The 12,694-nt window shown below is 39.8% G+C and overlaps 1 protein-coding gene across 1 annotated transcript; it reads right to left on the bottom strand.

Moving 5' to 3' along the window:
* Positions 1-360: 360 nt before the first annotated feature.
* Positions 361-9,361, bottom strand: LOC139459501 (uncharacterized). Its single transcript, XM_071240956.1, has 3 exons — positions 9,232-9,361; positions 4,736-4,918; positions 361-671 (listed from the first exon to the last, which is right to left on the bottom strand). Exons 1-3 carry the CDS (start codon positions 9,359-9,361, stop codon positions 430-432), a joined length of 555 nt encoding a protein of 184 aa, XP_071097057.1. The 3' UTR covers positions 361-429.
* Positions 9,362-12,694: the final 3,333 nt, after the last annotated feature.

The following is a 12,694-nucleotide window of genomic DNA, read 5'->3' as shown; positions in this document are numbered from 1 at the left end:
TAGTTATGCAGCATACTGCATTGGGAATGTTTCGTCACGTGGTTTGAGTCACGATACTTGAATCGAGTGTGATGCTGTATTGTAGCAGGCATATATTTCACCAAACCGAAGGTACTGACATCAAACTCGAAGTGCATGATGGAGGACTGATTCCTGAGGCCTTTAAGTGTCCGCTCTGTGAGCACTTTAACCAACAAACGTAGCTGACCATGAAGTAGACGTACAGGTAACATTAGGTGACAAAGAAATTCTATTCATCACTTTATTATGAGACATGTCTCATCACTCCCTCGAATAAGTAGGATCGGACGCTCAGATCCTTACAATATGTTGGGATGCAATGAGTACCTTCCAGTAATCAATATATGATGTGAATACGTACATTAAATCATCCTATAGTGCATCGCTTCCAAACGTAACAGTACTGGTCTAGCCAGTCTTGTCCTGATGCTCAACAATAATGTCGCGACCAGTACAGTCGACATTACTCGTAGTGTTGCACTGATTGCTGGTCGTGTCAAACAGCAACCCTTCGCCACAGAAGTAATGTCCCTGAGGCATCCCGTTTCCACACATAATGAATTGGTTGCACACGTTTGGAAAGGCAACAAGGTATGATTCCCCGAACTGCTCCGGTCCGACACCGTCATCGCATGGGTTATTAACGTTCACTGCAACAAACAAAACACTGTGTAGCTTTTAATGCAAATGGCAACCTTCCCAATCCAATGCCTTTGTGTGAGTACGACAGGTATGACGTGTACCCATTCAACACATTGATGGTAAGCATTGGACATACTATTGTCATATACTTTGAGTATAATATTTGAGCGGTAGTTAAGAAGTGTAGTGAGATCCTAACCCCTTCGGTGTGTATTGACGCTTATTAAAAACGTGTTTGGAAATTTTTATCGTTTAGGATTGTATGACAATGCGGTAAGAAATTGTGATTAAAAAAATGATAAGAATTAACTTTCACTCAATTATTAAATATCCACATAAGACAACTGCAAAGACACTTTTTTAAAAATCGAACATCTTTATATGTTTAGTCTTGGACCTAAAGACGGTGATTGACACCGCCGGTGTTCCCGCTCGACAATCAACACTTGGTGAATGTATCGGATATTCATACCTCGTCGTTTACAAATAGAAAGTATCGTAATCGTCAAGGAATGGTATAAACCTACACGAAGTGGAAATCAACAAAACTGTATACGAAGGCTGTAAGAACAAAAGTGAGGCGCTGCAGCAGATATGATGATAGCGTTGTTCGGATGTTTAATGACACAAGCATGTTGCTATGAAGTTTATCCTGATCAGGTTATCTGTATCGTTAGTAATCACTATCAGAGTCACAAACGTTGCTTCACAGCTGAAACTGATGGCACAGATTCGGCAACCAAAGTGAATCTATATCGTGCAAAGTCTTCTAAACTGGTTTCGCCTCACCATGCACAATTCTTATATTAGGAATTTAAATAATCCAACTTAAAGTCAGAAGTGATTGCATTACCATGCGCCTACATCTGGACATAAGCATACAGCTCGATCTTATGTCTGATCTAAGATACAATTGCTTGAATTTATGTGAACGACGAGTAAGTGAGTGAGTATGGTTTTACGTCGCTTTTGCAACATTCCAGTGAAATCACGGCGGGGACACCAGAAAAATGGGCTTCACACATTGTACCCATGTTGAAATCGGACCGAGGCCTTCAGCGTGACGAGCTAACGCCTTGAGCTACCCCGCTGCCCCACTTCCAGCATGAACTTTGGGTTAACTTTTTCATATTGTGGGTTTACACATTCATACTGTGGATTTACGTTTGAATATTGTAGGTTTATAGGTTTTCATCTCTATATTGAGGGTTAGCATCTTCATATTATGGGCTTACATCTGCATACTGAGGGTTTACATTTGAATATTGTGGGTTTAAGTTTGAATATTGTGGGTTTTCATCCCTATATCTCGGGGATTTGTCTACATATTGTAGGTTTTCATCTCCATATTATGGGTTTACTTCTTCATATTGTGGGCTTACATCTCTATACAGCGGGTTTACGCCTACATATTGTGGGCTTACATCTCTATATTGTTGGTTTACGCCTACATATTGTGGGCTTACATCTCTATATTGTGGGTTTACGCCTACATATTGTGGGCTTACATCTCTATATTGTGGGTTTACGCCTACATATTGTGGGCTTACATCTCTATATTGTTGGTTTACGCCTGCATATTGTGGGCTTACATCTCTATATTGTTGGTTTACGCCTACATATTGTGGGCCAACATCTTTATATAGTGTGTTTACGTCTACAAATTGCGGGCTTACATCTCCACATTGTGTGTTTACGTCTACATTTTGTAGGCTTACATCTCTATACAGTGGGTTTACGCCTACACATTGTAGGATTACATCTCTATATTGTGGATTTACGTCTACATATTGAAGGTTTTCATCACCATAATGTGTGTTTACTTCTACATATTGTAGGTTTCCATCTGTATATTGTGGATTTACGTCTACATATTGAAGGTTTCCATCTCTATATTGTGGATTTACGTCTACATATTGAAGGTTTCCATCTCTATATTGTGGATTTACGTCTACATATTGTAGGTTTCCATCTCTATATTGTGGATTTACGTCTACATATTGTAGGTTTTCATCTCTATACAGTGGGTTTACGTCTACATATTGTAGATTTTCATCTCTATACAGTGGGTTTACGTCTACCAATTGTAGATTTTCATCTCTATATTGTGGGTATACGTCTACATTTTGTGGGTTCACATCTCTATATTGTGGGTTTACGTCTACATATTGTAGATTTTCATCTCTATATTGTGGGTTTACTTCTACATTGTATGGGCTTACATGTCTGTATTGCTGTTTTACATGTCCATATTGTGGATTTACTTCTACATATTGTGGGCTTACATCTCTATATTGTGGGTTTACATCTACATCTTTGGGGCTTACTTCTCTATGTTGTGGGTTTAAGTCTACATTCTGTAGGCTTACATCTCTATACAGTGGGTTTACGTCTACATATTGTAGGTTTTAATCTCTATATTGTTTGTTTACGTCTACATTTTGAAGGCTTACATCTCTATATTGTGGGTTTACGTCTACATATTGTGGGCTTACATCTCTATATTGTGGGTTTACGTCTACATATTACGGGCTTACATTTCCATATTGTGGGTTTACTTCAACATATTATGGGCTTACATCTCTATATAGTGGGTTTACGTCTACATATTGTGGGCTTACTTCTCTATGTTGTGGGTTTAAGTCTGCATTTTGTAGGCTTACATCTCTATATTGTGGGTTTACATCTACATTTTGTATGCTTACATCTCTATACAGCGGGTTTACGTCTACATAGTATAGGCTTACATCTCTATTTTCTGGGTTTACGTCTACATATTGTAGGTTTTCATCACCATTATGTGAGTTTACGTCTGCATATTGTAGGTTTTCATCTCTATATTGTGGGTTTGCATCTACATATTGTGGGTTAACTTCTACATATTGTGGGCTTACATCTCTATATTGTGGGCTTACATCTCCATATTGTGGGTTAACCTCTACATATTGTAGGCTTACATCTCTATATTGTTGGTTTACATCTCCATATTGTGGGTTAACTTCTACATATTGTGGGCTTACATCTCTATATTGTGGGCTTACATCTCCATATTGTGGGTTAACTTCTACATATTGTAGGCTTACATCTCTATATTGTGGGTTTACGTCTACATATTGTAGGCTTACATATCTATATTGTGGGTTTAAGTCTACATATTGTAGACTTACATCTCCATATTGTGGGTTTACTTCTACATATTGTAGGATTACATCTCTTTATTGTGGGTTTACATCTACGTATTGTAGACTTACATCTCTATATTGTGGGTTTACATCTCCATATTGTGGGTTTGCTTCTACATATTGTAGGCTTACATCTCTATATTGTGGGTTTACTTCTACATATTGTAGACTTACATCTCTATATTGTGGGTTTACATCTCCATATTGTGGGTTTGCTTCTACATATTGTAGGCTTACATCTCTATATTGTGGGTTAACGTGTACATATTGTAGCTTTTCATCTCTATATCTTGTGGTGTAGTCGCTGTTTATATAACATCGAATCAAGCCACGGCCATGATCCAGCCACTGCTCTAACCACTGAGCACCCAGATCACAGACACGCATCTCTACTCAACCGCGTGTAAGCCCTGTGTGTGAGGATAAGCAGAATGTAGTATAGAGAAACCCGTGAAATACTGACGTTGTAAACTAGCTTGTAAATTACGGTATTGTCTCTATCCTGCTTGTATACACGCTAAACTGCCTTCCAATAGGCAAGATGAAAGTTTTTAAAATAATGATAGTCATTAACGTTATTTCGGACATTGCGTTTTGCCATTCTTATGGCAGTTGGTGATAGTCATTATATTTGCTGCACGAAGTTTGGGATTTTCTCAAATATGTACATAGAGGCAAAATTCATACATTTTATACGTGGCTATCTTTTCACTACAATAGCCTTTTACCATTTCACTATCACATCCAACCCCTTAGGGTCCATGCAAAGATGGTTACAAACACAACAATAGAGAGGTGATTTAAATTATTTGAATTATTATTCAAACTAATTTCTGTATTACCTAAACTAAGGTATTTTGAAGTTTATATAAGGAGGTGCATGATCTTACCCCGAGCAGAAGGGTCGTCACAGGGGGCATCGAATTCACATCGGTTGGTATCGAAGCTGTAGGATGTTCCGCCCAGACACCGACTTTGTCCCAGGGAAGTGCTGTTCTCGCAGCTCACGAAAGCACGACAAGCTGACCCGGGCACCAATACCACATCCGACTGGGGATTTGCACGACACAGCTCTAAATAAAATAAAATAAATAAAAATCTCTTCTTTCCAGTAACGACCACCGTATCCCACACTTTCTCCATACCTACATTCTTAATCCACGAAGAAACATCTAAATATATACATCGTACCATACCACATATCTCCCACATAGACCCGCCTCTATCTTTATACAATATCACGTATTTTTAACATAGATCCGCCTCTATCTCTATACTCCGCTATAACACGTATTCCTCACATGAGGCAAAGTTCTATTTCTACCCTCTACCATATCATGTATTCCTCACGTAGGCAAACCCCTATCTCTACCCTCTACCATATCACGTATTCCCCAAACAGACCACCTCTATCTCTACAATCTAACATATCACGTATTCCCCAAACAGACCACCCTCTATCTCTACCCTCTACTATATCACGTATTCCTCAAACAAACCACCCTCTATCTCTACCCTCTACTATATCACGTATTCCCCAAACAGACCAACCTCTATCTCTACGCTCTACCATATCACGTATTCCCCAAACAGACCACCTCTATCTCTACAATCTACCATATCACGTATTCCTCAAACAGACCACCTCTATCTCTACAATCTAACATATCACGTATTCCTCAAACAGACCACCCTCTATCCCTACGCTCTACCATATCACGTATTCCCCAAACAGACCACCTCTATCTCTACAATCTAACATATCACGTATTCCCCAAACAGACCACCTCTATCTCTACGCTCTACCATATCACGTATTCCCCAAACAGACCACCTCTATCTCTACAATCTAACATATCACGTATTCCCCAAACAGACCACCTCTATCTCTACGCTCTACCATATCACGTATTCCCCAAACAGACCACCTCTATCTCTACGCTCTACCATATCACGTATTCCCCAAACAGACCACCTCTATCTCTACGCTCTACCATATCACGTATTCCCCAAACAGACCACCTCTATCTCTACAATCTAACATATCACGTATTCCCCAAACAGACCACCTCTATCTCTACGCTCTACCATATCACGTATTCCTCAAACAGACCACCTCTATCTCTACGCTCTACCATATCACGTATTCCTCAAACAGACCACCTCTATCTCTACAATCTAACATATCACGTATTCCTCAAACAAACCACCCTCTATCTCTACCCTCTACTATATCACGTATTCCCCAAACAGACCACCCTCTATCTCTACCCTCTACTATATCACGTATTCCTCAAACAAACCACCCTCTATCTCTACCCTCTACTATATCACGTATTCCCCAAACAGACCAACCTCTATCTCTACGCTCTACCATATCACGTATTCCCCAAACAGACCAACCTCTATCTCTACCCTCTACTATATCACGTATTCCCCAAACAGACCACCCTCTATCTCTACCCTCTACTATATCACGTATTCCTCAAACAAACCACCCTCTATCTCTACCCTCTACTATATCACGTATTCCCCAAACAGACCAACCTCTATCTCTACGCTCTACCATATCACGTATTCCCCAAACAGACCACCTCTATCTCTACAATCTACCATATCACGTATTCCTCAAACAGACCACCTCTATCTCTACAATCTAACATATCACGTATTCCTCAAACAGACCACCTCTATCTCTACAATCTAACATATCACGTATTCCCCAAACAGACCACCTCTATCTCTACGCTCTACCATATCACGTATTCCTCAAACAGACCACCTCTATCTCTACCCTCTACCATATCACGTATTCCTCAAACAGACCAACCTCTATCTCTACCCTCTACCATATCACGTATTCCCCAAACAGACCACCTCTATCTCTACGCTCTACCATATCACGTATTCCCCAAACAGACCACCTCTATCTCTACAATCTAACATATCACGTATTCCTCAAACAGACCACCTCTATCTCTACAATCTAACATATCACGTATTCCTCAAACAGATCACCCCCTATCTCTACCCTCTAACATATCAAGCATTCCAAACACAGACCACCCTCTATCTCTACACTCTACCATGCAACGTGTTCCCACATAAACCCACCGCCACCCTTGCACCCCATTACGTCACGTAAGCCCCACTTCGTCCGACATCCATCCCTACCCTCTACCATATCGCGTATTCCCCAAACAGACCACCCACTATCTCTACCCTCTACCATATCACGTATTCCCCAAAAAGACCCCCCACTATCTCTACCCTCTACCATATCACGTATTCCCCAAACAGACCACCTCTATCTCTACGCTCTACCATATCACGTATTCCTCAAACACACCACCCTCTATCTATACCCTCTACCATATTACGTATTCCTCACAGAGACCACCCTCTATATCTACCCTCTACCATATCACGTATTCCTCAAACACACCACCTCTATCTCTACCCTCTACCATATCACGTATTCCTCACAGAGACCCCCTCTATCTCTACACTCTATCACGTGATCTTTTCCCTACACAGACCCACCTCTATCTTTTTACTCTACCGTGTGATTTATTCCCCACACAGACTCACCTCTATCTATATACTCTACCGTTTGATCTATTCCCTACACAGACCCACCTCTATCTTTATACTCTACAGCGTGATCTATTCCCCACACAGACCCACCTCTTTCTTCATACTCTACCGTGTGATCTATCACCCACACAGACCCACCTCTATCTTTATACTCTACCGTGTGATTTATTCCCCACACAGACTCACCTCTATCTATATACTCTACCGTTTGATCTATTCCCTACACAGACCCACCTCTATCTTTTTACTCTACAGCGTGATCTATTCCCCACACAGGCCCATCTCTATATTTATACTCTACCGTGTGATCTATCACCCACACAGACTCACCTCTATCTATATACTCTACCGTGTGATCTATTCCTCACACAGACCCACCTCTATCTTTATACTCTACAGCGTGATCTATTCCCCACACAGACCCACCTCTTTCTTCATAATCTACCGGGTGATCTATCACCAACACAGACCCACCTCTATCTTTATACTCTACAGCGTGATCTATTCCCCACACAGACCCACCTCTATATTTATACTCTACCGTGTGATCTATTCCCAAAACAGACCCACCTCTTTCTTTATAGTCTACCGTGCGATTTATTCCCCACACAGGCTCATCTCTATATTTATCTCTACAGCGTGATTAGTTCCCTACACAGACCCACCTCTATCTTTATACTCTACAGCGTGATCTATTCCCCACACACACCCACCATTATACTCCCTTCATGTGTTTTATTCCCCACAAAGACCCACCTCTATATTTATACTCTACCGTGTGATCTATTCCTCACACAGACCCACCTCTATCTTTATACTCTACCGTGTGATCTATTCCCCACACAGACCCACCTCTATCTTTATACTCTACAGCGTGATCTATTCCCCACACAGACCCACCTCTATCTATATACTCTACAGCGTGATCTATTCCCCACACAGACCCACCTCTATCTATATACTCTACCGTGTGATTTATTCCCCACACAGACCCACCTCTATCTTTATACTCTACAGCGTGATCTATTCCCCACACAGACTCACCTCTATCTTTATACTCTACCGTGTGATCTATTCCTCACACAGACCCACCTCTATCTTTATACTCTACCGTGTGAGCTATTCCCCACACAGACTCACCTCTATCTTTATACTCTACCGTGTGATCTATTTCCCACACAGACCCACCTCTATATTTATACTCTACCGTGTGATCTATTCTCTACAGAGAACCACCTCTATCTTTATACTCTACAGCGTGATCTATTCCCCACACAGACCCACCTCTATATTTATACTCTACCGTGTGATCTATTCCTCACACAGACCCACCTCTATCTTTATACTCTACCGTGTGATCTATTCCCCACACAGACCCACCTCTATCTTTATACTCTACCGTGTGATCTATTTCCCACACAGACCCACCTCTATCTTTATACTCTACCGTGTGATCTATTCCCCACACAGACCCACCTCTATCTTTATACTCTACCGTGTGATTTATTCCCCACACAGCCCGATCTCTATATTTATACTCTAGTATGTGACGTATTTCGCAGGGCACTGGCCCTACTCACAACCATGGTAAGAAAAATATTCAGCGTATGTGTGACAATACATTTTGGTCAGAAAGCATTGACAATCGTCTGCGAGAATGTATTAGACATGTTAGAAACCTTGACGATTCTTTACCTCTTCAGTTCCGTTTTATCAAAATGCATCTCTAATCTTCATCAATCTAAGTTATCGACGGGAATGTTTAGACACCGTGTTATGAAATAATTACCATCATCACGTCCATTTTGACCTTGGTTATTGTTTCCGCCTCCATTGCGTCCATTGTCATTGTTTCCATTGCGTCCACGCTGACCGGAAGCCAGCACCAAACACGCCACAAGTATTGTACAACGGAGCATCTGAAACCAATATGGTCTTGCAGTGAATGGTCTAGCGTGGTCCCTCGGATTTTTTTGGAGGTCGTTATTTTGCGTTTTGTTATACAAACAAAGTAGAGATGGTTGCAGTGCATCAATTGTTCCCCGCCATATAATGTCACGTGAAGAGGAAGGGAGTGTAAGCTATGGGAGGGGAGGATTGGTGTAAAGTACAAATTGTTGTTATTAATGTAGTTATCTTTGGAAATCACAATAAAAGAAACAGTGTCTTTAAATGGTCAGCACAAGGAAACCCAAGACAAGGAAACATATAACTGTGCCCGACAGGCAGAACTTAGTATATACCCACTATTAGTTCCAATAATATAAAAAAAAATAATTGAGTACAAGTCCTATATAGATAACATAACAAATCTCATTCTTAAACATGTTTTGACAGCAAATATGATTCTTGCTGGTCAACATGTTGGCTGGGTTAAATAAAACAAACTTTTGAAATAGTAAAGACAAACAAAAGTAATGAATCCAATGTAAATATACTTCAGTCCAAATTCAAAAATGTGTTCACGCATTCATTCCCATTCTCATTTATCCAACAGCAAGTTAAGAACATACAAGTTGGTGAAGGTATCTATAAATATTGAGAATTTACTTACAAATTGGAAAAACAAAGCTCATAGGTCACATTTCTCCAAACTTCGTTAAGTAATCACAAACTAAAAATTATAACTGGTAGATATTCAGAAATACCAACCCCACTGGAACAATGTCTCAGTGAAACATGTGATGTCTTAGAAGATGAGCAACACTTTGTCTTGTAAAAAATACAACCAAAAACATCATTTCTACAAATTATCCTCAGTCATGATAAAGAATTTTAAAGGAACAATTCTCTATAATTTTTACCAACAGTTATCTAGAAACAATTTCCAAGATCTGTTATCATATCTACAATTATAAATAAATTCATTGTATGTGCAACATTACCATAGTTTTGCTAAATTCTCATAGTGTTTCCATATCATTATAATACACTTGTTTCGAAACAAAATTGTTCTAATGTACCTCCTTTGTATGTTGAATGAACCTGCCTGTTTTGTTACTGTGCATATATTTTGTAGTTTTTAGTAGTGTTATATTGCCACCTTTTCTTCATTGAACGTTACTCAATACACATCTCATCTCAAACATCTTTGTTGTATGATAGTTTGTTTCAGTTGTGTACGGGGGCACGGTTGGCCCAAACGCTTGTTAAAGGCGCTGCAATTCTCTATGCAAAGTTGAGTCCCTTGGGCACGTCGGAAACCTATGACAGTATGTTCGAATACCGGTTTGACGCGATTATGTTTCAAGGTTTGTCAGCACCATACCCGTGCTCGTGGGTTTCACCAAAGTGATAAACGTCTGAGACCTGCATTATTTTGGGTTTTCCTCCCACATCAAGCTGAACTGACGCTGTGATATAAGTGAAATACTATTCAAAGCGACGTTAAACCCAACTCAGTCACTCACTTAATACTCTTGTGTTCAGTTCCCTTTGGTTAACTGGGTTTGTGTTGTGAATACTTCCGTTTTAGATTTGAAGTATGTTTAGAAGAATCCTACTGCGTTTAACCCAAACTCAGCGAAAAAGTTAAAGATTGTTCGTTTCAAGATTGGCATGCATCTCTAGGTACCAAGACCCTCTCATTCTATAAACTGCATACATCTTATATCGTTTGTGAAAAATATTAAGCATTGTGAATATAGATGGCTAATAACCGAATTTAGATGTGGACAAAATACTCTTGGTATTCAACTTATTCGTAGGGGTGTTTCTAAAATTGAGGATGATGCCGTCTTATGTAAATACTGTCATGTAATTAGGAATGAACTTTATGTTATATACAGTTGTCCTCTTTATGCAAGTCGGTGGGAAATGTTTATCCCAGAGACAGTAAATCGTAATTAGTTTTGTTTAGAAAGACTCTGTCAACTTTCCAAAAACGATACAAGATAAAATTTGCAAAATGTCTAAGGTCTAACACACACAAAAAAGTATCAATTAGGTAACTCTTAGATAAATATAATGTAAATGTATTTTGTACAATGGGTCAAATGGCCTTTATACAAATAAAAATGTCTGTCTGTTAACCCAAACATCATGAATATTTCATGCAACCGCATTATCTTTTAGGAAAATAATTGCAAGCTACATACCAACCTGTTGATTTCCTATGTACCTAGAGAAGCAAAGAACATATACGGGTGTTTAATCTCTGTCGGGGGTTACAAGAACCGTTAAAGCAATAAACCATGCAGAACCGTAAACCACCGCAAGAAAGGGTATGAATAATACATTTCTTCTTAAAACAATACTGCGCTCAACTATGCACCATACGAAGACAGCTAAATACAAATTTCTCAGATCAAACCCGTTGTTTTACATGTGTTGTTTATTGGAGAAAGTCATAAGCCTGGTATTTAATCGTGTTGTACAATACATGAAAGTTGCAATAGCAGTGTGAAGGGAGACAGATTGAGTGCGTGTTACATGTTTGACCTGAATTCCTCCATGGAACTTTTCTCGCTGTCTGTCTGAATAGCATACGATACATTGCAAAGGTTGTGCGCAATAGAGCTATTCGGTGAGGGAAATAATCACTCACTATGAGTGATACGGCTTGAATAAGATACGATGTACAGCATTGACAAGAATACGAAGAATATATAATAAATAAGATATCCCATGTGTCGAGCGAAATATCATGTTTACGAGTGGCGTAGACACAAGTGAAAATATCCCCTTTTCCCCCCGTCACGAGATATCCTCTAATGTTATTCTCTACCTGGGTTGTTCCATCACCTACCATTGCTAAGGTTCCTTAGCCGTGCATCCATTTGGAAATGTTGTCTTACACATAGGAGGTTATACCTGAATACGTTAATAATTTCAAAAGGACACTCCTCTTGTACTTCGATCAGTACTTCGATCTAAGCCACATGGATTATTACAATCTGCACGTCGTCTACACAATACAATGCTATGTGTAAGGTGAGTGTGCCGAGAATTCGCTACACACAAAATACGTAATACCATGCAATTAGTACACGCAAGTTCTGGTGGTGTTCATATTGACTATTTAAGGAGGGAGCGCCTATTGTTCCGTGCTCACTCATCCATCATAATCATAAACCTATTGTTCCGTCCTCGCACATCCATCATAATCATAACCCTATTGTTCCGTCCTCGCACATCCATCATAATCATAACCCTATTGTTCCGTGCTCACTCATCCATCATAATCATAAACCTATTGTTCCGTCCTCGCACATCCATCATTATCATAAACCTATTGTTCCGTCCTCGCACAT

Source organism: Haliotis cracherodii, unplaced genomic scaffold (assembly GCF_022045235.1).
Source record: "Haliotis cracherodii isolate W230 unplaced genomic scaffold, xgHalCrac1.p SCAF_13, whole genome shotgun sequence".
Classification (NCBI taxonomy): Eukaryota; Metazoa; Mollusca; class Gastropoda; order Lepetellida; family Haliotidae; genus Haliotis; species Haliotis cracherodii.
The sequence above is the reverse complement of the archived record's forward strand: the minus strand, read 5'-3'. Positions and strand labels throughout refer to the sequence as shown.